The following is a 27,722-nucleotide window of genomic DNA, read 5'->3' on the forward strand; positions in this document are numbered from 1 at the left end:
GGCAGCCACAGCTTCTCAGGGCAACCTGCGCCAGGGGCTCACCACCTTCACAGGAAGGAATTTCTTCTCAATATCTCATCTAAATCTCCCCTCTTTCAGTGTAAAACCGTTCCCCCTCGTCCCATCACTCCATCCCCTAATCAAGAGTCCCTCCCCAGCTCTCCTGGAGTCCCTTTAGGCACTGGAAGGGGCTCTGAGGTCTCCCCGGAGCCTTTTCTTCTCCAGGCTGAACCCCCCCCCACCTCTCCCAGCCTGTCCTCCCAGCAGAGGGGCTCCAGCCCTCCCAGCATCTCCGGGGCCTCCTCTGGACCGACTCCAACAGGTCCGTGTCCTTCTGCTGTTGGGACCCCCCGAGCTGGAGGCAGCACTGCAGAGGGGGCTCCCCAGAGTGGAGCAGAGGGGCAGAATCCCCTCCCTCGCCCTGCTGGTCATGCTTTTTTTTGATGTTCATCACTAACATTAAACAGTCATGCTGAAACTCTATCCTGAGACAGGATCGGCTTAGTGGTAAGCCCATAGTAGGTGCTCCTTGAGAGAGGAGACACTGTTATTGCTGACTTTCCTAAAATATGTTAAGTGCTGCAGATGGCACCCACACTACACTCTCTGGGCAGCTATAGTTGTCCCTAAGCTGTGAAAAGCCAGGAAATAATAACTTCTGAAATCTTCTCCCACAGCCATTACTTTGTTAGCATCCTTAATCTAGAAGTCCAGTAGCAAATAGCTGTTATTTTTAAAAATAATATAAATTCACCCCTGCTCAGTCATCGGTGTCCAATCATCTTTTTCTTAACAACCATGAGTCCCTTCTGGAAACAGTCAAATGCAGCTGCCCTTAAATCAGATTTATAGTGGTAATGTTACCACTAGCACTGTGACTCTCTGAGAAATACACGTGATGATCTTGAGATAGATTTCCGTACAGAGAAAAGCTAAACATTCAGAGTAACCAGTGTTTCGTCTTTGCCAATATGCAAAATAACCGTTGCCATTATTCCCAACTGAGGACTCTATGCAGCTACTTCCTGAAGACAGTGGTTCCTCACACACCTTTTCTCATGGCTGTGCTTACAATAAATTGTATCAGGAACCTGATTTCTAGTGAATCAGTTCCTAAAAGTTAGGACACATCCATTACCGTAATGATTGCATCACTGGCAGTTTTTGTAACCCAGCCCTGAGTTCAGGTCTAAAACTGATCACTCCGATTTTTCTGCTGCACTGTGGTAAGTTTGTACCTTGCGACTGCCTCCTGCTGAGTAGCGCTGCATTTTCTAGTACGGACAGTATCAGCGAACATTTAATTCTTTGGTCCTCAACATACTATTCCTTATTTCTATCCAAGAATCCATGGAAGTTTTGCTCATTGTCCCCACTTAACTGGAGAGCTCTGACCATTCTTCTCCCAGTGGCACTGCTCCTGTCATGCTTTGCTCCACACATAGGTCAGCGTCTCTCTGCCAAAGATTCTCAGCGGATGCCACTCCGAGCACAGCACACTACGCTCTTGCTTGAAACAGGCGTTTCTCCGTACTAGGACTAAGTCTACAGATTGCAGACCTCTGGGCATGTTGGATAACACCCCTGTGCGTTCCCGTGGGGGACTGCCTGGGCAGGGCCCCCCTCCGTTCCTATAAGCACGATGGGGAGTTCATCTTGAGGGATACGTACTACTACTGTTGCTGAGGCTTACGATGTTCCATGGAGAAAAAATGTTGTGAAGACTGAATCTGCTCTCTGACTGGGAGAGAGACTGACCAAACCAATGGGTCAGTAAAGCCCCGCGTCCGGCAGTGGGGTCTCCTCTGCCCCGCAGTGCCCCCAGAACCCCGGGGAGCACGCCCCGCTGCCCCGCAGTCTCCACCCCCTCCAGCAGGGTTGCAGTAGGACAGGAGCTGTTCGGAGAGAGTGGAGCACAGACGCAGAAAACGCAAAACCCGGCTGGTCTGGAAGAGAAATCATCAGCAGAAAACAGAAGAGAAAAAGCAAAAAGGTACGTACTGCTCTGCACCTGTTTCAGAATGTGCATTCCACGTTTTCAACATCAATGGCATTGTCGTTAAATACTATTAAATATTATTATTTAATAAATCCCACTGAAGCACCATGGTAGTTGACTGACTGAGCTACTGCCTTTCAGCTGTTGAAGAGACTCACAATGCCGGGTAAAGCCGCGAGCTTTGTGTTGTTTCAAGAAAGCTTTAGCTATTCCTGGGAAAGGGCTGAGAGCTCAGGCTCTGCGGGAGGAGTCTCCTGCAGAAGCAACATTAGCAAAGGAGCTTAAAACAAAGGAGGAGTTACAGACAAATATCTGATGGCAAGGAGGGTGCCAGAGCGCTAACTGTGAAAGGATGATTTATCTTCTTCCCAGGAGATCAGCCTATGCCTTTCAGCCCAGCTCCCAACCAGGATCATGGAGGGACAAAGAGGGGGAGGGCAGGTCTGCTTCAGTTCTCCCTAAACACGCTTCTTTTCAAATGCAGCCAAAACCACAGGAAATATTGAGAATGATTCCCAAAACAAAGCCAGAGTTTGAAATAGCTATTTCCTCCAATGCCTTCAAAGACTACAGAATCTTACTTTCTTTGTTTTGTTTTTAATTCTTTTCCCCAAAAGCAGAGGTCTGTCCACTGTTATATTTTAAAGAGAAATAGTGCAAGTCTAATATTCATCTGCTCAGTTTAGAAAAGGGATACAGAAGCACTTTCTCCAGGAGGCAGGAAAAGGCAGCAAGGATCTGCAGTCTTTTGCTTGAACTAGATCAAGATAGGTAAACAAGAAAGCTCTTAGGGCTATAGATTCAGAATCAAAGTATTCTGGAATACATTCTAGGTTATTGGGAGGCATACAGCGAGGGGGGAGAGCTACTTTTAATTTCTGTTAATGACTGTTTTGTTTGACCTTCATAAGACCCATCCCTTTTTTAGCTCTTATTCCATATTGATAATACTCTTACTGCTTAGAAGGGCTGTTATTAATAATAAATTAGTATGTGGGATTTAAATTATTTCTGCTGCTGATGCTTCAGCAGAGAGAGATAAATTTAGGGTATTGTATATCTTTATGTCCTAACGTACCTGAAAGCGTAGAATCAAAATGTCAGCACACCACATCCAGTCCTGTGGCTTATTGCTAGAGTATTTTTGATGAGAGAGGAAGCAAAGGGTGACAGCAGAAGGCACAAACTGTTTTGCAGAGCCCTACCAAAAAGCACATTGTTTGCAGGTTTCTGCTTGGAGTCTTGTAAACATGGTATTCTTCAAACAGCCATATGGTTTCAGTTTGATAGGGCTTATCATTCGGAACATTCCAGTTGACTGGATTAAGCTGTACCTTTCCTGAAACTGAAAATAAACATCTGGCAACATCTGTTAGCAGTTTCCATGCATAACAGGACTGCAGCCACCAGTGGGTGCACAGGCATCCCCCCCCAGAGAGGGGCCGGGGCTGCAGTGTTGTGACAGCACGTTATGCAGCACGTAACACGGGGTGACAGCAGCAACCAAACGGCTCTGGGTGGCAGTTCAGGTAATCTATTTCAGCTTTGGCAACACTGCTGATTTAGTTCAGATTCAATTGAAGTTAATGCCTATTTGGAAATCACTCTTGCAGCTTTTAAAAAGGCCTGCTATACCATGCAAAATGCTTCCTAAGATGTGAGAAAGGGCTGGAAAGTATACTACAAAATCTGCATACTAATACAAATCCCTCAGAAATTCTCAGAATTACAAGGATCTCATCATCAAGATGTGACTTAAAGACCAGACTTGGAGTAACAAAGGTTCTTAGAAGCTGTTCCAGTGAATCTTTTCAGTCTGACTTGCAACTTAAGTCTCCTCTTTGTGCAGTCTAATGATGAGAAACCACAGCCTAAACTATCCTGCTGCACTCCCTGTTCTGCTTCAGAGACTGGAATATCTGTGTCTTTTGCTTCTTTGAACAGATCTTCTAAAAAAAAAAGACACGCCACCACAAACTCTCTCCCTTTTTTAGCCTTGAATCCCAATTTGTGACTCATTCATCTGTCATAGTCCAATGTTCATCAGATATTATCCAGCTGCTTCCTCTGGCTTTATATAAACAGTCTCTGAGCTCCTAATTTCTGGAAGCAGTAGTTTTCTCAAATAATTCGGTTAGCTTTCTATTTGCTCATGTAATGTAGATGATAAAATGCTGATAGTGTGGGAGACAGCACCTGAATATTATTTCAAAGATTTGGAACTGCAGAGCAATCCTAGAGATTTGGAATGAAATTATATCTTCCTGCCTGCTACTCTACCTCACTCCCATCTCTTGGTTTGTATAGGAGGCATTATATTTTTAAAGGAAGATAGAAAATGGACCTCTGGTGCTGGACTTGTTCAAAGCAGGGGGTTTCCTATCTACATCACACTCCTGTGATTCTTCATCTCCACCATCTACACTGACCGCTGTAGCACTCATGGTTCATACAGAGGATCAAGCTAAATCTGTTCCCACTGGTGATTACTTATGTCTCGTTCAATTGTAAAAAGGAGCTGCTATTACTGCATGCAGGAGTAACGATTACTTTTAGGAAGAAAATTATGGATTCAAGTGAGGAAACCTGTGATAAAGTTATTTGTCTCATTGTAAGAGTTCAGATTACATAATAATGACAACTCCAGTCCTTAAAAGCCATTACTCACTGTGAAAATCAGTAATACCTTCCCGTTTTTTAATAGATATATTGGACCTTGCTATTTAATGCCATGCTTCCAAGAAGTCCCATAGGCACTAAGTTTCTAAACTTCTGACACTGTACAATCATTTGTATCCACCTTTCTAATTTAAGTTTTGCCATGAACAGCAGCCGCCTCCTCCCCCGCTGCCAACAGAGTCCTGTTGGTGTTCCAATAAACCCTCATTTAAAGGCCTGAAGTTCAGTGTTTCTAAATATAAAATAGAACTTCACTCGCTACCAAACTGATGCTGCTGAAGTCAGGCTTTAATGGAGTTCTTTGACATTCTTTGCCTGATCTTTTCCAGTTATTACAAAGTCACCAAGATAAAAGAATGGACAAAATTGGGGATTTTTCCTACAGGGATTAACAGAGGAGCCAGAAGCCCACAGCAAAGCGCATTGCCTTCACAGGCAACAGACCACCTCAGGAAGCCCTTCGCTGCCTTTGTCTGCCACATCCCGTGTATTTTTCCCACTATGAGGATGAGATTAGAAATGGCATTTAGTACAGCAAGAGAAAAAACCTGTGTTGCTTAATTTCAGCGGTAAAATTTTGTATATGCTCAAGACTACGCTGTGTTGTGAGTGTGCTCTCCGCTGCTCAGAATTTTCTCTCTGCCCAGCGGATGTCCTAAACCAGTCAGCGCGTACACAAGGCGCTTGGCTTCGGTGGAAGAAATAATTTTTCCTCCTTTGTCAGGAAACAAACCGGAGGAGGGAAAACCAGGGCACACGATGATAGCCTATCTCGCTGCAGTCAGTGGTTACAGAAACCTAAATTCACGCTTCTGCCAACAAACTTGCCTGCTCAAGGCCGGACAGAAATAAATTTTGCTACAATAGAAAGAAATACAAATGGACCACAGTATGTCCTACCTATAGCTATCTGTGCCCAGATCAGAGCAGCAATTTGACCAGTAAGGAAATCAACCTCTGATGAGTGAAGAAAGAAGTAGATTTTTCAAAGCAAATGGGGTGAATGGAGGCAGGAATCCAGATTCCTCCCTAACCCCAGCCACACCACTCCGGCCGGTGATCTCCCACAAGGGACCATTGGAGGTTCTCTCCCAGGACTACTGCTGGAGGAGACAGACTGTGTAAATCAGTCTGGAGGAAGCATAAGCTCCTCGTGTGGTATGGAAGAGGGCTTTGTCTGGAGTGTAAAGCTGCTGAAAGGATTAGAGGGAATAAGGCGTAGTTGTGACTGCATAGAAGTGACACAGAGAAGGAAACGCTGCGTTGAATAAATGAGAACACCAGACCAAAAGCCAGCCCACCATCCAACAGCCATACTCTCCCTTTTCAGTAAAAGCATATGACAATGGTAGAAACTAAAAGCTCAGCTGAGGAGAAACTGTAGAAATACTGGAAATCAAAGACACAGCAGTGCTGTCCCCTCCTTTCATCAACCAAATCTCCCTGCTGATGCATCCTCCACACAAGAGAGAAGCCCTCACTCTCACCCAAAGCAGCAGTCTGTGCAGAAAATACAAATCTTAAACCACTATTATCACAGACTGACCCTTCAGCGTATTTTTGTGCCCCTGCAACAGATCTCTTAGGCAGGCCTCCGTGACCTAGATCTCAATTAATACTTTCCAATCAGCATTACACTCCTTCATTAGATGAGTCTGTCTCTCTAATAATGCACACGATACTGTTGGCTTCCAGCAACCTTGGGAAAAAGGACTTGGAGTTTACTTCTACCAGTGTTATTCCCCAGGAAACACTCTCTGACTTTCCTCCAGACCTAAAAGGGTGTGCTTTAGCTTGTTGGGATTTTAAGTTTATCAAGTAAAAGCACATCTGGGCCCAGCCTGGCCATTTCCCCTGTCCAGGGACACCAGGACAGCTAGACCAGACGGCCGAGAACTGCAGAGTCAAAAGTGTGTTTTAATGTAAAAAGAATTTTCATAATTTAAAACCTTTATTAAACTTACAACCTTGAACTCCATTCACCCTACAAAAATGCCTTTGTTCAACATCGTATGTTTTTCTTTTGTCTCTATAGGTAACTTGAGATTTGGAGGCGATGTGGAACATGCTCAGAATGGAAGGCAAACTCCCATGTCTCCTCCTGCTGGTGGGAGCAATCATGACTGCTCAGTGCCAGGTAAGAGGCTGATGCAAATAACACCCTTGCCATCCTCCTGCGCCTTCAGCAGCACTTCCTTACCACTGACTCCAGCTGTCTGCATCAGGCTGAAGGAGAATCTGGTTATCACTAGAAATCAGAGGAAGGAAAACCTTACAAATTAGTCTACCTCTAAGCTGGGATTTCCAGTAATGTGTTATCCTGGCTGGTTTTCATTTCAGTAAGCAAGTCTTCTCTAAATCTTCGTGGTGTATCTGTTTGCTGTCACCTTTCACTGTTAGTAAGAGTTCCGTTGTGATCACCCTTTAATTTTCTTTCTATTGGTATCACCTTCATCAATACTCTCACTTACAACTGGTCATCGATGGTTCCCACGTCCCCTCATTTTAAGCCTCACATTGCGCAGCTTGAGTAAACCCTACACAATTCTAAAATTTTTAGTCTCTTTGTCAAAAAATTGCTATCCCAGCCTTCCTCTTTCTTTTTATGTTATTCTTTCTCTTGTGGCCTGTTCAAAGAAGCTTTCTAAATTGGTTTCTTCCTTAAAACTTTATCCAAAATATTTTATTTAATTGGCTGCAGGAGACATCTGTCAAAGGTAATCAGGCTACAGAGGCATATGGGGAAACTGCATGTCAGTGAGCAAAAATAACTGCTTGTTCACATTTACTTCTTTGGAAATTATTTGCTTCAACCTCCTACAAATAGCAGAAAGCTGACAAGCTTTAGGTAGCACTCGCCATGCCCCGAGAGCACATAATTGCTTCACACGCGATGTGAGTACAGCACATCCCAAGTTCTCGTCACTCGGATGACAAGCAATCAGCCGGTACTCTGTGGCAACTCAGTGGTTTACAATTCTCAGTACCCATGCTGAGGTACTAAAGGCACTTTTCATTGTACTGTCTGACGAGGAGGGCAGACAGTTGCTCAGAGCTCCTGATTTACAAGACCTCCAGAAGAGGACTGTCTCTTTGGAGGCAGTTTTCTGAAGAGAACAGTTACTCACAGAATTAACCTTCTTTGCTTGCAGGGCTTACGCACGCGTTTCAAACGGGGAGCCAGATCTAGAGGTAAGCCAGGCAAACTACAAACGTGTTACCTGGAGCTTTATGAACACAGGAAGGGAAAGCAGACAGTGTTGAGGGAACAGAGCCTGAACGCTGTTTGTCATGGTTATTTGGATGAGAGATTCAGAAGGCAAAATACCAGACCTTTAATACCACCCACAACTCAAAGAACAAAGTTTTCCTTTCCCTCTGCTCTTCTTCAAAGAAAAAGAGGACGGTCAATAGTGGAACAGTACGTCCAGCAACACAGCAGTAAGAGACATGGGACAATTGTGGTCTGAGAAGGGAAAAAAAGGGCCCGTTAGACAGATGTTCCCACCACAGATATTTTTCTCCCAGAAAGAGAAGGGAGTTCTTTTGCTCAGCCAGGTCTTTTCCCTGAATCTCTAAAGTAGGATTTCCTTTCTCCAATTACAGCCATTTGCACAGACAATTCATCTGGAGAAATTTACCAGCACAGGGGGACCTGGCTGAGGCTCTCAGGGAGCAGAATAGAATACTGTAGGTGCGACAGTGGTCGGAGTCGCTGCCACACTGTGCCTATCAGAGGTGAGTATGAAGAAGAAAAAGAGAAGGGAAATAGTGGGCGATGAGAGATTGTCCATCTAATCATCCTAAATAAGAACTCCACTGTCAGGGAAGGAGTTACCACACAGAAAATTTGGCTTGAAATAGAATAGGATAGAAATGAAAATACTAATATATACCGACTTAGGCAGGACTGAGCCAGAGCGGGCAAGGGTTTGAGGAAGGCACCTAATAGCGTATGTGGAGAGAACGGAGCAAAGGAAGAACATAAGCACTACACGAAAAGACTGCAAGCACCTGACAGTAACAGGTAGGCAGGGAAAAATAGCACAGGCTAAAGGAGACTGACAAGAGAGGAAAGATGGGTTATACACTGCCAGCTTCTTACTTCTGTGAAATCTAACAGTATTTCCTGGCTTTTGCTTATTCCGCAGCCTGCACTAGGAATAAATGCTACAATGGGGGCCAGTGTTCACAGGCATATTATTCCCCACAGCTCTTCATCTGCCAGTGCCACCAAGGTTTCTCTGGGAAGCAGTGTGAAATAGGTGAGTGTACCATGTCCATTACTGTTTTACTGTGAATTACTATGGGTAATTACTTCTGGGTACCCAGAAGCTGCTGCTGTTAAGTTGCCTCTTTTTATTCTGAAGCTAATACTACAAAAAACTTTTCAGAAGGACAGCTGCGGTGTTCTCAGTGCTTCTTAATAAAACTCTGAATTTTGGAGCTGAAGACCTTCGTGTATACTTACAGTCTGCCTGGCAAGGCATTTTCACCGACTTACTAGACAAGACATCTCGGAGCCAAGTTTAAACAGAACAGAGACGGGGAAAGCGGAGTTTGGGATGCTGTCCCTGTAGTAACATTTTGTTCACTTTTGTTCAGATACTGAAGTTAAGTGCTACAAAGATGCTGGAGTAACATACAGGGGTACGTGGAGCATGACAGAGAGTGGAACAGAGTGTTTAAATTGGAACAGCAATGGCTTGATGGACCGGCCATACAGCAGCCGAAGAGAGGATGCTGCTGAGCTGGGACTGGGCAATCACAACTACTGCAGGTGAGGGGCTGATGGCACTCGGGTCAGAGCCACAGGAATCGGCCCGTTCTAAGAGCTCAGAGCAAAGGAACAGCTGTTTGTGACAGTCTAATACCAAGCAGAGAACGCTCTGGACAGGTGCAAACAGCAGCACAGCCCATGAGCAGCAATTGCAAATTCTGTAGACATGTATGAACTTCAGCTCTATCTTATGACAGACGACAGAAAGCCTACATCTCTCACCCCGCGGTCTTTCACTTGTCCCTTCTCAGTGCCTAAAAGTCCTTTGTAAGCCAGTTCCCTGCAGCTCCAGGTCCTGCTCGAAACTCTAAAAATATAGTGCTTCCTGCACATGAACTAAACTGCACAACCAATCTGTCCACTCCCGCTAGCGACTGGCTGGCTCATCCTCACCTCCGCGTGCTCCACAACTTTATAATTAAAATAGGAATCCAAACGACTTCTGATGAATCAGTGCATGTCTTCACTGCAGAGCAGGATTAAGTTACTGAACTAGATGGCAGACAAGGGACTAATAGCAACAGCTTTATAATGATGCATAATATCATAACTCTTTCAGAAACCCAGATGAGGATTCCAGACCATGGTGCTATATCTATAGAGGGGGAAAGTACATCTGGGAATACTGCAGTGTGCCCTCCTGTTCAAAAGGTACATGCCGGGGGACAGGGAATGGACTTTATAGAGCTTCCACAATTCACTGCACATATAAGGGTTCTCTGTGGAGTTGTGCTATTTCTGTAGCCTGAAAAGTTGAGACTCTTGCGTTAAATCACGTTTAAGCTTTTAATATTTATGACACTGAGAGACTGAGAAAAGTACAGCTAATGTATAGATGCCTGGACAGAAATCACAGTTAGGAACAGCTAACGGGTTCACGTCCATTGGTTAACATGCAGCTTTCTTATTGAAGTTGGGAACAGCAACTGCAAGTCTGGAAGAGGCACAGATTACCGAGGCAGCCACAGTGTTACCAGTTCTGGAGCTACCTGTTTGAGGTGGAATTCTCGAATCCTTGTCAACAAGTTATATACTGCTTGGAGAAGAGATGCTTACCAGCTGGGCCTCGGTAGTCACAATTTCTGCCGGTATGTAATCAGTTATAGAATTAAAAAAATCCCACTGAACTTCCTCGTGGTACCCTCGAGGCAGGGCTCCAGTCTTTTATGTGGGTTATTAAAGCATAGGAAATACATTACCGCTGGGAATGAAGCTCACTGACAATAGTGATTTTATTCCATGTGACCTATCTACGCTTCTCTAATGTAAGACTCCAGAAATGCAAATTCCATGTGCCCCTAGGGCCCTCTGCATCTCTAGAAACATCAAAAAGAGTACACTCGGGCCTCCCCGAGCTCCCTGCAGGTCTGATCAAACAAATAGCTCTTCTCTCTCCTGTGCTGCAGGAATCCTGACAATGACAGCAAACCCTGGTGCCATGTACTGAAAGGAAATCAGCTCACATGGGAGTACTGCAATGTGCCTACTTGCTGTAAGGATCCTAGCACTCCTGATTCTTCTCTTTCTTTGAGGCATTACTGTTCTGCATGTCATTTGTATTACACTCAAGCCTCTTACAGTGAAGTAAGAGCTGGGGGAAAAAAAAAAAAAAAGAAAAAAAAGCTTTTGGAGTAGAAAGAAATTCTGTGGCTCCACTCTCACAGAAGTGCCTTTTTCTCTGCCAGAATGGAATACTGCAGAAATGGAGGACAGAAAAGGCAGGGTTTCCTTACTGTATTTTTCAAACCAGAATACAAGTTTCCTAGGAAACGGGAATGAGTCAGATACTAAACAGTTCGTGCCAGGCTGCCGTGACACGCACTGGTGACTAACAGGCTCTTAACCCAAGGAAGAGTGCTTGAACAAAAAAAAGCCTATTTCTGGGTTTGTCATCCACAGCCACCTGCGGCTTACGGCAGCGCAGAGCACGGCAGTACAGGATTAAAGGTGGCTCCTATGCTGACATTGCAGCTCACCCGTGGCAAGCTGCCATCTTTGTGAAGTATCGCCGAGCTCCTGGAGAACACTTCCTCTGTGGAGGAATTCTCATCCGCTCCTGCTGGGTTTTGTCAGCTGCTCACTGCTTTGAGGAAGGGTAAGTTGAGGGTTCAGTACCGTATGGGGGAAAAAAAATGTGGAAAATGGAAGCATCCAGTATAGCCCTACTGGAAGGGTAAATGGCTTGAGAAGAGCTCTTTATCCCAGTAAGTCACTCTACACTAAGGATTACAGAGGTAATTGCGCTGAGCACTACAGACAGGCAGGCTCGCAGCACAGCATTAAGGTACCACAGCAGAATATCAAATAGCTGAAGAACAAAGTCGTCGATACAGATGCAGAGCCATCTGAAACTTGAGAAGAGCAAGGCGCTGGCAGAGGACCTTTGTCATGATGGCTGCAAGCAATTAGTGCAAAACAAAGGCAAACAAGACACTTGAGGTCAAGTGGTAATGAGTAGTAACAGTGCTAAAATAAGAAAAGCAGAAGCTCCAGCAGCACATCTTCAAGGGAAGGGTCTGCTCCAGTTAACACAGGAAGAAAGTAAGACTCTCTTGTTCCTCAGCTTTCGTACAAACCAGCTGACGATTGTGCTGGGCAGGACTTCCCGAGCAACTCCCGAGGAAAATGAACAAAAGTTTCAAGTGAAGAACTACACTGTGCATCAGAGATTTGACTCAGAAAATTTCAACAATGATATTGGTAAGAACTTTTCTGACCCGACTGGAAAGATCACGGTTGGCTCAAGTTTGTGGTTAATGAAGCAGGTGTTCTTTTTCCCTCTTCAGCTCTGTTGCAGTTGAGCTCAGATGCAGAAGAATGTGCTATTGAAACAGACACCGTGCGCACTGCCTGCCTCCCCACACCACAACTGCAGCTGCCCGACTGGACTGAATGCGAGATCTCTGGTTATGGCAAGAATGAAGAATGTAAGTAGAAGACAGCTGTCTATGTGTAAGTAGAAGACGCTGTGTCCAAAGGTTGGGTCCCCTGCCCGCAAAGAATTCAAGCCTTTAGCATCACTTCATGTCTGACCCCCTAAATTATTATATGGGCTTGTATCAGGACTACAAAATGTATGCATAAGTGGGAGATACACAAAAACAAGTTTTGCTGTAAGTTATTTCATTCATCTGAGTTCTGTGAGCTGCATGGGCTAGTGTACTAGCTTGACACTCTCTAACAGTAGAAACACAAAAAATGGTGCAATGAATAAGGCAGAAAAGACAGAAAATTTGCAATCAGGGCTGCCACACTTCTGTCTGCTGTACTGAGTACGTTTAGATGTCATCATTCTCACAGAAATCCATTTCTGTCAAGATTTGAGATGCTATACAGTTGCAGGTAATTGCATTATTCTAAAAGATACATTAGCTGTGCAGCGATAAGCAAAAGAAAAACCCAAAACCAAACCCCCAAACCAGCTAAAGAAATAACAATCCCAGATACATATTAAAAGGCTGGCTAAAGGGTTTTTAAACTGAGCTACAACAAAGAGGAATAAAACCTGACAGAAAGTATACGCAGGCTGACCTATATTTAAAACAAACCAAAATCCCCAGGTCTTACTTTTTTTCTACTAATTTCTTTTTATTCTCTAACTGGTACACTCTGGGACAGAGGCTGTGAAGCACCCATCATAGCAAGACCTAATCATGATTTGAACCCATAGGGTTTTTGGAACAGACTTGCAGATTTAACATATAAGTGTGGTATAAAGTGCTTTTGAAACGAGTCCTCAGCATTGCTTACAGGGAGTACAGGATAAACTCTTTGAGAGGGAAAGGATGCTGCAACTGTAATACTAGACTGAAAAACAACAATCCTGCCAACTTTCAACTTTGTGCAATTGCAGCTATGCAGAATAAAACCAACACCCAAAACAAACAAAAACATCCCTTCCGTTCCAACATCACACAAGTGTACATTCCTATCCAGTTACTCAGTATTGTGTATGACAAGGCAGCTGATTTTTGTGAGTGCAAGTCTGATAGTAAGAAGTCAGGATGCTGTTTGATACAGTTAGTGATTTTCATAGGCACCTCCTGTGACTTCATTTTGATGGATGCAACTGTGCAAAGATGACTTATCCATCCAAGAAACCCAGCGGTCTTTCACTGGGAGCCTACAAAACCCTCCCTAGCATTTAAGTGTGCTAAAGAAGCAATATTCTCTCTCTACTATATTTAAGCTGTTCTCACGAGCAAAGCAGAACCCCCAAGAATTAAGACCCTTTGGCAAAGAAATATTAGTTCAGCCACGCCCCCCCCCACTGCCAGCTACTTCTGTTTACTCTCCCCTAAACTATGGAAACTGAACTGCTTTTTTTTTTTTTGTTTAATATATACACACATACACACACACATATTTATACTGTTATTTTTCTTGCAGTTTCTCCTTTCTATTCAGAGCACCTGAAGGAAGGCCACGTCAGACTGTTTCCAGCCAGTCGGTGCACATCACAGCATCTCGACAACCGGACAGTTACAGACAACATGTTATGTGCAGGAGACACGAGGCACCTTGATGATGCCTGCAAGGTAAACCCAGTTCTGTTCCTCTTTTCTTTTTAGGTCTGTCCTTGATAGTCTGAACTAACCAAACAAAAAGTTTCAGAAAATAGTTTAAAGTTCTGCGTTTGGCTACATGGAAGTTCTAGTAGACTTCTGTTGAACAGAACAGAACTGCTGGCTCCTCTTTCTGTTTTCTTCCCCCACCCCTCATAGCTGAGAAAGCAAGCCACATGCAACCAAGCAAAGCAGAACAATAGACTGAAAATCCCAAATATAGGAAATACCACAAAACTGAGCAGGAAACTCTACCTCAGCAGCATTTCCTAATATTTTCTCTTGTGAGCATGCAAAACACTCAGTGGGAGGTTCTGTTAAGAGGAAGGGAGTGCTGGTCTACTGAAAAGTGGAGAAAAGAGGACTAAAGGCTAACAGATGGTAGAGAATGAGCAGCTGTACCATAAGGAAAAAGGAGGGCACACGTTCAGTCCACGTCCTTTCCATTTAAACAGCTCCAATAATTTTGCTTTACTGTTACAGCAGTATAAAACATCCTGGATCTTTACAGCTTGAGTAAGAGCATTCCTCTTTTTGTTCTTATCGGTGTCTCACCTATATTTTTTGGGTCTTTCCCCATGAGAGGAGCATTAAGGGAGTCTGCAACACAAAAGTGGCTTATGTGAAAGTACTGTTACAAAGACCTCTCAATTTGTGAGCGCACTATGTAGGGTATTTCCGAAGACACTGGTGCACCACTAAAGCCAATGGGGGGAAAAAACAACACAAAACCAAATAAACAAAAGAGGAGATTATTACTAACCTGCTGCTTCTCTGTAGGGTGACTCTGGAGGGCCTCTGGTCTGTATGAAGGATGATCGTATGTATCTAATTGGAATCATCAGCTGGGGAATAGGCTGTGGCCGCAAAGACATACCTGGCGTTTATACAAACGTGAATCGTTATCTTGACTGGATTCAGGACAACATGAAACCCTGAGAAAGAAAAATGAACTGTCCACAGTCTTGTGGCCGTGGCCTCGCAGCTTCCTTCTGGTACTTCCAGGATGCTGACAGGGATTCCTGTTTCTCCGGACACTTATGACTTCAGTACCAGAGGAAGACAAACCGCAATGTGTGGGAAGGGCACATTCTCTAATTACTCTCCTTTCGTTATTACAAGTTATTGGAAGCTAACACTCCTTTTCCCCCGCACCCCCAAGCTTTCTCCTTGCATCAATCACACGAGTACGATTAAAAATAAATTTTGGCCCAAGAGAATATACCAAGAGAGAACATCACACATCCCATGAGCAGCTGTGTTCTTCTGGGAATGGGTGTGACCTGAAGCCAAAGGGAACACATTTGTATTTCCTGAAAATTCATCTTCGTCCTTCTTATTTGGCTGTAAATTTGGAAGACACTCCAGCGAGGCTTAAGCACTGTCCTATACCATTTTACTTTGGTTCTTTAAGCTGGTTTCAGCTTGACTCCAACAGAAAGAGCAAAGCTGTAGGCATGAGCTGTTTATTTCCATACCAATATACTACTTGCTTTTTCAGTTTGGAACCGATTCATTAGCAGGATGGCATGCTTGTTAGGCCATTCTGTTCTTCTCTCGCTTTTTCTTCTGGTAGGAACTAAATATTTAAACAAGTATGGAATGGGTAAAAATCTTATCAGCAGCCTTATCTACCACAGAATCAACACGTTACTTTTTGACTATTAAATTTCTGTGCACTACCATTGGATATGAAAGTAAAAGCTTTCTCTTTAGTGCAGCAGCAGCGTGGAACAAAGGACAAGTGTAATGGTAGCAGTTTTCAGTGCCCGCTAGATTTCCACTCACCCATAAAGATCAAGTCAAACGTCACAAGGCTGCATTTGTCCTTTAACAAAAGACGGGACAGCTATAACCAAGCCACTGTGAACTAGAATCCCAGCAACTGAGCATTACTTACTTGCGTTGCAGTTGCCACATGATGGCAAGTGGTATCTGCATGTCCTAAGGGTTAAGCCTCTTTGAGAGATTCTCTCTTGTGCAATTGGTTTATGAATTAAGGGAAAACAGGTGTGACTACTGTTCTACCAACAGGAAAAAATATGTTGAGGCTACAAAAGGAGTTTAGCTTTTGTACCAACCAGGCATTGTAGCTAGAGAACTAGTCTGTTGTATTTGGGAAATTCAAAACATTCTAACTCAAAATGTTTACTCTGTTTTAAGGATCTCTCTGACAATCTACTAGCACAGCCTCTGGCCAAACAGAGGAGCATATATCACCAGTAAATAAGGAAAAGAGATTTGGTAAGGACACCCATTACTGCCGCAAACATGTTTTATAAACGGCAACTTTACAAATGGTCCATGTCTTTCTAGCTATCAGCTTAGAAACTGACCTCAAAAAGACCTTTAATGTCCTCAGAGAAATGGTGGTGTAAGTCCAGTTAGCTCCAGCAATGAGTCCTGTATTCCAGCCAGTGGAAGGGGAAATAAAACCCCAAGATGTCTAATGAGTAAGAGTCAAAGTTCAGGGTTTTTTTGTGTCTTTTTGTTGTTGTTGTTTTTAATTGTATTTTATTAAGTATTAACCTTGAGAAGACGACAAATAAATTTCCATTCCTCTCCCCTAAACCCATTTCCAAGTGCTGCTGTGCCTTGCTATCCTGGCATTCACAAGCCTGCCCAATATTTGCAGCCCGCAAAATACCCAAAACTGTTCCAGTGAGTAACACAGGTAAGTGTCCTCAGGAACGCAGCTTTTGTTCCACAATTCAAACAGTCTATTAAATACATTATTTGAGCTTGATGTGATCTAAAAAGTCCCCAATAAAATGTAACTGAACCACACCTGATACTGGTATCTTTTAGAAAAATACATCCTACAAAAATGTAAGTTGCAGAGAACAGTTTTGCATCACAGCAGTTACCAGCTCCTTGAAAACACCCTTACATGAAATATCCAAGGTGACAAGAGAGCTACACAAGCTTTAGCTGCCGTCTCTGCACTGGTTACTTCCTTCTACTCTGGTCTGTCTTCTGTGATGTCTTCTCTGTGGCTGACTTCAAGGAGGGCCCAGAATCAACTCCAAATTTTTTCCAAATGCTTCTTTATCCCTCATTTTGTAATAGGATCCTTAATCTGGGAGATCTACCAAATCCCAGTCCAATAATTAGAACTCACGTTCTCCAGCCTTACTTAACTTCGTGTTTCATTTTGCAAAAGTTGCTGCCATCTAGCTCAGTGCATTTCTCTGGCCTGTTTACCCATTACATCCCTCCCTGATATAAAACCCTAAGATGACTTCCATCTCTACATCAGCTTTTCCCCTTCTTATCCTCCCCCCCCCCCCCACTTGTCCTGTTCCAGCACATAGTACCACCATCTTGAGACAAGGTCTAAGACAGTAACGACTGCCATCTGCTTGCCTCATCTTCTCACTTCACAGTTGGTATTGTCATATTCAAGTTCTTTCAGAACCTCATTCAACATCAGCATTTATTGTAATTGAAGTACACAGCTACACCTCACGCTTTCCCCCAAAACTCCTTATATCATCATCTACCAAGTTATCTCACTGATGTTGCTCCCTGCTTCCCCCTCTGCCCTGCTTCATCTTTCATTCCATAGGAACTTGCAGCCGTCTCAGGCTGATACGGAAAGCTTGTCGTAAGGGCCAGACACCCTTATGCATATAAGAAGCATTTCAAGATCTCGAGTAACATGAACCACTGCAACAGGTAACAAAAAGATACTTTAAAAAACAAATCTATGAAGCCAAAGGACAATATTAGTACTTGAGGAGCAGGAAGGTGAAGAGGTATTTCATTGTCTTCATAACGAAAGCAGAGCCCTTAGCTTGCTACCGAAAACCCTACCTAGTGAACAAAAAGGTTCAGCTGCATTCCTAAAAACAGTTGCATTGAGGTTCAGGAAGAACTCAGCACTCCTTTTGGAAACAGTAAGAAAAATTACCAAGTAATTACTTTTAGCTTTTCAGACAGTGACTTAGCCCCCAGCTTACAATCCCAATTGCCTTAAGACATTTATCTCCCTAAAGCACCCACTATCCACAATCCAATTGGCATGATTTACCTTCCTCCTCAAATACCAACTGTATTTCCTGTAAAGCCCACAGAAACCACTCTGAAATGACACAGACAACATGTGAAAATGAATTTTATTGATGCCCTTGCTGAAGGTTATATTTGCACTCAACATGCTCAGCAGTGAGGCCACCTGCTATGGCATCATCAGTCACAGTGGAACTTGCAATTCCACATGCAAGATACCACTCATCCACTGCAAGTATCCATTACATGCAAACCAGAATGTATGTTATCCTTCGTTTAGGGTCACCTTGTTCTGTTCACAAGCATGAACTCCACAGCCACCTGACAGATGCTGCAGTCACATGTACAGCATCTTAGGGACAAGTTCTGCCACCACTGAGAAAACACACGAGCATCTAGTGGCCAAAGAGCACATTACAGACAATACAGAATAGTGCAGATGCCTCTCATTTTATATTTATCCCGCACAGAAAGATGCAGCACAGACTGGAATGGGCAGATGCAGCAACAGATCCTGCAGAAGAGATGGTCCCAGTGAAAAATCCAGTGTAGGCTTGAATCCACCTGCACAGCAGCTGATTGGTACAGGAACTAGAATGAGGTAGGACAGCCAGAAACACTACAAAGGTACCAGGACACAATTATCTCAAAGACATCAGTGAGCAGGAAAACAGCAGTATCACCTTAATTTGTAATAGGCAGGCAGAGACAAAAAGAGGTTCCAAGTTACTAGGACAGCGACTGTCTTAATTTAGTGGCAGCTTCAGTTTCCATCAGAGTGCTACGTCTCCACAAAAATTCTCCTGCCTCTGTGTCTCTCCCCCAACTCCCCAAAGAAGCTAGGAGAATCCCTACCTTCAAACACTGACAAAATAAGAGAAGCATAATTACATTCAGATGGCACCACCATGTGTGCTACAGTCAGTCCTTCACAGGACACCATACTAAGATTTGGATGTGTTTCCAGTCTATCTCCAGAGATTCAATATACTTGATGACCAAGATGGCTTATGAAATATCTAGAAAAAGCATCCCTTCCTCCCTCTGTGGCACCATCCCCAATCTCAGGTTTCTTAACTTCCCATCCTGGGTGGGACAATCTGCCTTTCACTTCTTCCAGTCCCTTTGAGGCAAACGGGTAGATGATCTCTCTGCTGCCAAGAACAATACAGCTTTCCACTCTAACGCCCAGTGATGGCAAAGGGCAGATGCTGCACCATCACGCTGGAGTTGAAGTTTGTGGAAATTCTATTTTGTATCATCTTCAAAGGCATAAAAGCCAACCAAAATATAAGGAAGAGGAGTTACAAAAGACAAAAATCCCTAGAATTTCCTTTAAGAGAACAAAACAAAGGTGATACAAGCTTACCTAGCTGACTCACTAATCCCAAGGGACCTGAACACCTCTCCCATCTGCCATTTTCCAAATACTTCAGATTCAGCTAGGGATGAGATGGTTTCAGGTCAACCTTACTTGTCCCTGGTTCCCAGCACCCTAAGCACTGACTCTCCTGCTCATGCTACTACAGGCAAGGGAGCAACCCTAAACAGATGGATGGGGTAAGAGGCTGCATCCAATAGCCAGGGAAAGGAGAAACAGGAAAGTGCTCTTCCTCACTATTGGAATCCTCTAGGTTCGGACTTGGAACTTGCCAGCCTTGGTCATGTATTTTATCCCCTTGAAAGGCTTGTACTTCTCCCCATACATGTCCAAGCGATTCACCTTCAGTCCTAAAGGCAAACAAACACAGCATAAGACTGACTGCTGCCACAAACAAAGCAGACAGGCCTTCAGAATAAAGGAGCAGAAGATCATACTAGAGGTGCATAAAGCATAGAGAAAGTTTCAGCAAGCCGTAAACAGAACGGAGAAAAGCTGACAACTGCTAATTGTCAGAATCATTCTTTACAAACACATCCACACCCTACAATTCTTTATGGGTCTGTAAGCACAAAATGCAAGGAAATGTCGATAGGCTGTTTCACAGAGCATCAGGGAGAACAAATCCATGTATCCGTAGTCAAAGCACACGATTTTTTTACTTGAAGAACATGTTTCAGATAGAATGTACTTCAGAAGGCCTGCAGAGCTATTTCAGCTACATGCAGAGTGAGCACTGACACAGCAGAGAATAGTCAGTGGCTTTACCTGACAGTCACTTACCAGATATAGCCAGCTGCTGAATCTTGAACTGCAAGTTAATGGTGGGGTTTTCATCTGGTTTTGATGTCCCAGCTTGCAAGCTCACGCTCCCCTTCAGGCTTGGCAGCTTCTGGGGGTTTATTTTTCCCACATCCCATGACAGCAGCTTCAAGGGACAGAAAATGCAGCAATGAAACAGATGTGCTGTAACACCCTCTGAAGAAGAGTCCCCTTCCAATGACAGCTTTTAATGTTTCTTTATGGAAAAGGTCTTTGTCTTACTACATTTCCTTTCATATTGGACAGACATAGTGCAAGCTTAAGGAGCAGCTGCCGCAGACCTTTGTTCTCCCTCTCTCTTTCCATGAGGTCCCCCAAAAGCCTACCACGAATGCTGTTTCCACTACTTGTGCTACAGACCCATTTCCTATGTGTAACAGTGACAAAAATAACGCAGAATTGACTTCTTTCCAAGTATGAACAACTCCATTTGCTGAAAGGTAAAAAAAATAATCTAATTTCTCTTTCCTCTCACCTTTGTAACCGGATCGAAGATATGTGTTCCCTGAGAGGGTGTAAGGGTCATGTTTAAGACACCTTTTGGCATCTGGCTGGTGACCATCACCCCCTCTACCGTCTTTCCCATAGTCTGCTTCGGCCCCACTGTGATCTCAAAACGTCCCAGTGAGCTGCTGTCTCGGAAACTGATGTTGTGTTTAACGTAGACAGGAATTGCCACAAGACTAGAATAAAGACATGAACAGAAAGTCCTTGTCAAGCTCTCACCTTCATCTTTGTTTTTCCTGATGCGGTCCTTGCCTTCTACACTGAAGACACTGGAAAACAATCTCCTTAAAAAAAAGAAGGAAATCCTACACTCATTTGTTTGATCCAAGAGCAAAGTCAGAATCCTGTTCTCAAGCCTTAATTACACTTTTTTAAATCAGGCTTGCTGTATCTTAGTTGTCTACCTCTACCAGACAGGTAACTACATCCAATGTAACAGGAGACTTGAGCAAAGGATGAGGAATGTTTTTGCATGTCACAACCAAGCTGGCAAGTAGCTCCAGGCAGTACAGCAGTACTTGAACTTCATGCTTGTGCTTCTGGTTCGATTTCCCACTCCTTTTCATCTACTTGAAAAGTCTGACCAAGTCTAACAAAATGCTTTAGCATCTGTAACCCCAATTAGTACTTGGTAAGTTGCTTCTAGAAAAGAGTGCAATGAACAAGAATTTGTAATTCTATTAAGAGATGTCAAAAGCCCAACAAGGTTACTAAACTATCTTGCTTTATTCTGAAAGTTTTTTATAAATGTAGGAAATCAACAGCTTGATTACTCCATACTGCCTAATTCTTTCCCTCTTTAGTTTGTTCATCTGCTACTAGACTTTGAAAAATGCTGACTGACCAAAAAGAAATGACAGAACCACTGCTCTAATCAAGGAGAAAACGTGTTTTAAAAAAAGGAAAAGTGCGGGTTACCATGCACCTCTACTTCATTCAGCATGACATGCCACCTGATCTTTAAAAGCAATTCCTTTTTTTTGTTTGTTTTTCCCCTAGCCAGGAAGATCCAAATTTCATAATTCACAGCACTACACTTATCACCTACTTCTGAGCACTGACATGGTAAGACAGCAAGCGAAAATTTCCATCAGGTGGAATGAAGGAGAGTATTCTCTCTGACTCCCAGCGCTTAAAACGCACACACGGATGAAAGCTGACATCATCCAATAACCGAGGGTTCTGAAAGAAGAGACAGTCACAAGGTTAGTGAAGGCAGTATTACTCAAACTAACCTCTTCTTCTCAGTCTTCTATCCATGAAGGGCCTACCATTCGACATACTCTGCCCACCTGAAGGTATCTACATTCAGACATGTTAAGCTATTTGATGCTGTTACATCTGTGCGACAGCAGTACTCAGTAATCTCTATCCTATTTTAGAAAATTTAGTCATGTCAAATAATTACATTGATGCATCGTCATAAAAATAGATGGCCCTTCAGGATATCTGCCTAAAGCACCAGTGTATCTCAGAAACTTAGTCACAGCGAACACTAACAGTACTTTTAACAAAGAATCTGAAAATAAAACCTTTAGGCTCAAAGTTGCTGAAATTCACTATGAGTTTCCATTGTCAGTTCTTTCTCTTTTTGTTTGGCATATCCAGGTTCTGATCTACTGGAATCCATCAGCGTGAGACTGAGATCCTAGTAGCAGGGCTGGGAAACCCTTTTCAAAATACTTAAGTAAAGATACATCCTTGAGCTTTACCATAAAGGAGAGGGTAAGGTCTGGCATCCCAGTCAGCTTGACACAAGCATCAATCACCCCCTGGATTTCAGCAGTAATCGTGGAACCTGCAACAATAAAGTAAACATGGGAAGTTACGCGAACCTGATAAAAAAAAATCCCAATGTGGAAAAACTATTAATGGGGAGGAAGGAAATCTATTATCTTTATGAAATGTCATGGCTCATTATGTTGCTCACTCAACATTTTTCTCATTCCCAATGACTTCTGGAGAAGATGCATACAAGTAAGAACCACTGACACCAGCAATGTCCATTTTAATGGCCAATGACAATAGATCCCAACAGTAACAAGACTAAAATGCAAAAAAACCTAAGGAGATTGTACATAGCACTGTTTCCACTCACCTTCTATTTTCCCAATCACAGAATCACAGACTGGCAGGGGTTGGCAGGGACCTCTTGAGCTCACCCAGTCCCACCCCCTGCCAGAGCAGGGGCACCTACAGCAGTGGCACAGGACACGTCCAGGCGGGTTTGGAATGCCTCCAGAGTAAGAGGCTCCCCCACCTCTCTGGGCAGCTGTGCCAGTGCTCTGCCGCCTGCACAGCAGAGAAGTCCCTCCTCATGTTCAGATGGAATTTGCCGTGTTCCAGATTGTGCCCATTGCCCCTTGTCCTGTCGCTGGGCACCACTGGAAAGAGTCTGGCCCCATCCTCTTGACACCCATCAATACAGAATTGCTTACAAGACCTCAGGAACGAGGACAAGTGAAAACCTCAGTACCTCTCTAGAATTTTTGACTGAATAGCATCTACAAGTTGGCAACATTCCAGAGTAAGAACAGGAATAGAGCTTCCCACACTTAGAAAAGGGAGCTCCTCTTTGGAAACCTAAATCTCTCTTCAGGTACTACCAGGACAAGTCACTCTCGTTTCAGCCAGAAGCAACTTCCATACCTGATTTGTCAATGATTGCATCTATCTCCTCAATCACATCAAAATATGCCTCATTGTTGGTATATTTTACACCAGTACGTCTCCAAGGCACCACTGATAGCTGTCCAGTAGGGAGCTGGTCACCCACATTAGTGCTTCCTGGAAAAAGAAAGGCAATCACAACAACCACAGAAGTTAGACAGTGCCCCAGAACAAGTCTTTGGCCTCCTATAACTTCTTAATTTTAATTAATCCCCGAGAACGTCTATCTCTTTGTAGGAGAGCAATTACCCTTCCAGACTCACTGTTTGTAATCTACAATTTACACCTCTCTTACATCCAACTGTAAAACATACCACAGTAAGGCACAGGGAAGTGTAACTGAAAAACAAAACAAAACAAAACCAACAAAAAACTCACACCAAAATAACTCATCCAGGAAGTCATGTCACTGCTGTAACTGAAAATGTAATCTGTTTGTTTGGGTTAAAAAACAAACAAACAAACAAAAGTGCAGCTGGTGCTGGAACTGGAAAGAAGCTCAAAGCAAAGCACTAACACAGGACCCCCTAAATACATTTACGCTGGGGTTTAGAATGGTATGGGACAACATAAATTTTCCTCACCCACGTCCTAATTTACTTATGCAGTAATATTGCCACATGGTGTCCCCAGGTTATCTCCTTTTTGTTTCCCTGTACCTGTGATGGTGTTGACAACTGTTCGCAGGATAGTTGGAGGTTTTATCAGTTCCTTAAGAATATTAGACTCCGTTGCCAATGGAAAGCCATTGTCCAGCATCTCCTCCAACACCTCATAAACCACCACAACATTGTCCTTGATCATCACCTCTGAACAGACACCAAAGTAGTCCTATGCAAAAGAAATAATTACTCAACAATCTCAAAGACAGTCTTAGTGATCATTCAGTTCAGTGTTCTTCCACACAGAAATAAATCAACCCTCTTCTCGGAGGAGGTAGTCCAAGCACGTTAGACAGACTGACCACTCCAAAAGACACGCACAACTCTGAGCATACCTCTGCCACTGCCCTAGCGAGCTGGCAAATCACAGCATCGTCACAACTCGTCACATTTCCTTTCTACATAACAAGATTCCCTTTGATAGCTAAGAGATTTTTTAATTAGCACTTGAAAGTGGCTCAGTTGCAACCGATTAAGCAGCAATATAAATAAGAAAAACTTACTTCCTGCAGCCACTACTGAATTGCAGTGATGCCTTTCATTAGACTCCAGTACTACAGATCCTTCCTCAGCTGCCCTGGTCTTTTACAGTACTCTCAATATTTTAACTGAGCAGCACTGCTGTTTAAGGAATTCAACCTCTCCTCATCAAAGCTTTTTATTTACTTTTGTTATAATGTTTGCATACATATGGGCAATAATACAATTATTAACTTCAATTCTGTAAATATTTTTTTTACTATTTATTTTGATGTGGAACATAGGGGAAGCACAGCTTCAAACACTTGGCATATTCTGCCTACATCCCTGTTTGTTTTACAGGAGAACACTTCTGAAATCTGGCTAACATGCTACCTGTGGTTTTTTTTCATTCTGAAACCGCTTGGGATGTACAGACTGCTTACACATCCTACGATGTATTAGACTAATAGCAGAAGTCCAGTATCCCGAAAAGTCTGAAAAACAATTCTATCCATGTAACAAAACTCTCCTTCTTCATAATTTAAGAGGTGTATAAAGCAGAACCTTAGAACGTGAATCATAAAAGATCCACAAAACATTTTATTCCCCAGCTTGATTCCTCTACTGTTTCTTCAGCTCCTACTCCAAAATAATAATTAGCAATATTAAAGTTTTCAGTAAAATTGTACCATGCCAAATTGTCATTCTGTAACACGATGTAGGCATAGAAACTAAGTGGAGATCTTTCAGGATTCAGAATAAGTTATAGGAAGCATTCCCAATAATTCAGCAATTTTAAAAATTGAATATTTAATTTACTCTATGTTTAGTTTTATTCTATGGGGACTTCACGCACCTTTCTGGAGAAAGAGCAAACGCGTGCAGGCAAATACAAACTTGAGCTTCTAGTTACTTAGAGCAATTAAAGAGGTCTGGCATTCTACACAAAGCACGAGTGTACATAAACCCTGACGCTAGGGAATTCCTAACCCTGCACTACAAACGCTATTTGTTTTTCAGACATATCAGATTCTAACATACAGTCACAACAGCGAAGACACGCTCACGCCTCGTCCCCTCACAAAACCCACGACCCAAGCAACTGACATAGCACGAGTTTTGCCTGAACAGCCAATCCGCTCCCCGAAGACAGTGAAACATGACTTGTCCCACACTCGTGTTCCGATTGGCACCTGGAGGCAAAAGCTCACATGGTACTTGTTCGACCAGGCACCCACCCGCATTTCCCATGTTCTGGCAGCATGACGGTCACGAGACATTCCAAACCCGGACTACACAGTCCCGCTGTCGGCAGGCAGAAGACAGACATCTTCATTATCTCCCACACCGGCCGGCCGTCGCGTCCGCCATCGCACAGGGAGAACATGGCTGCTCTGTGGCAACTCCTGCGACCCGCTTCTTTAGGAAGCGAATACGCTTCCACGGATCATTACTAGACGTAAGCACTGCGGCAGGTTGTCGCTAATTGACCGAAGCACATGGCTACGGATCGCAACCCCCCTCGTGAGAGCGAGGACAGCGTGGTCTTGGTGCGCCGCTCCCACAGGACATGTCGAACTCGTGACTGGCGAAGGGTCCCTCCTGCGCGCATTGACTTATCGCGACTCCACCGCCACCCCGCGCGGTACCTCCTCGCCACACAAGCCCTCCAGACCCACTCTAGATCCTCGCGGCCACAGGAGGAGAATTGAGACAGAGCAAAAAAAAAAAAAGAGAAAACTAATTGGCGCTACCGTGAGGAGCCGCCTTCTGCGCCCCGCGGTGACCCAGGGCCCTTCGCCCGGGCGGGAGCCGTACCTGGAAGGTGTCCACCACGCGGTGCAGGAACTCGATGACGAAGAGGGGCGGCACCTCGCTCTGGATAACGGCCACGAAGAAGATCTTGTGGCGGTAGACGCTGAGGAGGTAGTGGTGCGGCGTAGGGATCACTGGCGGCACGTTCTCCGCCTCCGAGGCCCTCTCCTGCGCCTCGAAGAAGTAGTCGCAGACGGAGCGGCTGACGACGCTCTTCCAGTGCTTCTCCAGGAAGATGTCCCCCGCGGCGTTGATGAGGAACAGGCTGTGGATCATGGCTGCGGCGGTGGCGCGCGCCCCAGGACCCCCTGCAGCGCCGGCCGGAGCCCGGCCCGGCCCCTTGCGCCCGCCTCCTTCCCGCCACAAGCTCCGCCCCCAGCGCGCACATTAGCAGCGCGAAAGCCTCCCCCTGACCTCCCCAGGCGGGGCTTGTCAGCGAGCGCTCTGATTGGATGACCCACTAACAGCCGCGCCCGATAGGCCGAGGAGAGGCGTGCGGATGATGACGCAGGAGAGCGGGCCGCTGCGCTCAGCTCCGATTGGGCCAGCAGCTTGCCCGGGCTCCGGACAAGTTCGGGAACGCGCCCAGCAACGCCCCAGCACCTGAGGCACCTCCCCCCCCCCCCGCGCGCTGACATCACACGTCAACCGCCGCGGCCCGACAGGGGGCGACGCGGGGTGAGCGCGAGGACGGCCCGGGCTGGACCCGCGCTCGGGAGAGCCCCGCCCACCGCCGCGCGGCCCCGCGCCACGGGCACGCGTGCGGCGCTCCCCGCACTGGAGCTGTCCGCGCTCCCCCCGCGGAGGCCGCTCCGCGTCCCGCCCTTCTCCCCCCGCCCGCCGCTGCCCGGGCCTTCCGCGCGGGGCGGCCGGAGCGTCCTCCGCGGGGCTGACAGGGCCTCTGCACCCGCGGCTGCCGCCGGGTCCCTTTCCCGGGGCAGACATCTTGGTACCGCCTGCGGAACGCACTCGGGAACGCGGCGCCCACGGCGCGCGGCAGCTCCGCCCGTCTCTTGCGCGGTACGGGGCCGCTGGTTTGTTCACCGCAGAGCAGTAACGCCGCTGGAAACACAGCCCGGCCGGCACGAAGGTGGCAGTTGTCATGCGAAACGCACCCAAACCCGGTGCCAAGGGAGGCCTCGCGACGCGAGGACAGCTGTTGGTGGCCGTACAGCGGACGCTGCGCTCCTCGGCCGGGCAGCGCCGTCGCACACAACTGTCCGCGTTCGCTGCTCTGCTGGGAACAAACGCACACACGAGAACAACGAAAAAGAAGCCCTTTCGATCCCAACAAACAGCTATCTGAGCGTACAGCCTTCACCGCGCGGAAGGCAGGCGACCGCCCGCTGCTCGGGGCTGACGGCGCTCC

General features: G+C 45.0%; 2 protein-coding genes across 6 annotated transcripts; one reads left to right on the top strand and one right to left on the bottom strand.

Moving 5' to 3' along the window:
- Positions 1–1,890: 1,890 nt before the first annotated feature.
- PLAT (plasminogen activator, tissue type) lies at positions 1,891–16,810 on the top strand. Of its 3 annotated transcripts, none has more exons than XM_082495651.1 (14): positions 1,891–1,993; positions 6,714–6,815; positions 7,831–7,870; positions 8,285–8,416; positions 8,830–8,943; positions 9,284–9,458; positions 10,018–10,109; positions 10,372–10,546; positions 10,865–10,950; positions 11,358–11,553; positions 12,022–12,158; positions 12,245–12,385; positions 13,848–13,996; positions 14,804–16,810. In XM_082495651.1, exons 2-14 carry the CDS (start codon positions 6,735–6,737, stop codon positions 14,960–14,962), a joined length of 1,677 nt encoding a protein of 558 aa, XP_082351777.1. In that variant the 5' UTR covers positions 1,891–1,993; positions 6,714–6,734; the 3' UTR covers positions 14,963–16,810. The 3 variants fall into 3 exon arrangements, with proteins under 3 accessions (XP_082351777.1, XP_082351779.1, XP_082351778.1); XM_082495652.1 differs by lacking the exon at positions 1,891–1,993 and adding an exon at positions 3,505–3,528; XM_082495653.1 differs by lacking the exon at positions 14,804–16,810 and having other exon boundaries at positions 12,245–12,410; positions 13,848–13,883.
- A 1,314-nt stretch (positions 16,811–18,124) lies between these two features.
- On the bottom strand, positions 18,125–27,042 carry AP3M2 (adaptor related protein complex 3 subunit mu 2). Of its 3 annotated transcripts, XM_082495824.1 has the most exons (9): positions 26,357–27,042; positions 24,074–24,245; positions 23,394–23,531; positions 22,457–22,542; positions 21,793–21,926; positions 20,713–20,920; positions 20,199–20,343; positions 19,653–19,765; positions 18,125–19,476 (listed from the first exon to the last, which is right to left on the bottom strand). In XM_082495824.1, the coding sequence occupies exons 1-8, from the start codon at positions 26,627–26,629 to the stop codon at positions 19,665–19,667; spliced, it is 1,257 nt and encodes a 418-aa protein (XP_082351950.1). In that variant the 5' UTR covers positions 26,630–27,042; the 3' UTR covers positions 18,125–19,476; positions 19,653–19,664. The 3 variants fall into 3 exon arrangements, with proteins under 3 accessions (XP_082351950.1, XP_082351949.1, XP_082351951.1); XM_082495823.1 differs by having other exon boundaries at positions 18,125–19,765; XM_082495825.1 differs by lacking the exon at positions 26,357–27,042 and adding an exon at positions 25,777–26,321 and having other exon boundaries at positions 18,125–19,765.
- Positions 27,043–27,722: the final 680 nt, after the last annotated feature.

Source organism: Vanellus vanellus (assembly GCF_965231255.1).
Source record: "Vanellus vanellus genome assembly, chromosome: 26".
Classification (NCBI taxonomy): Eukaryota; Metazoa; Chordata; class Aves; order Charadriiformes; family Charadriidae; genus Vanellus; species Vanellus vanellus.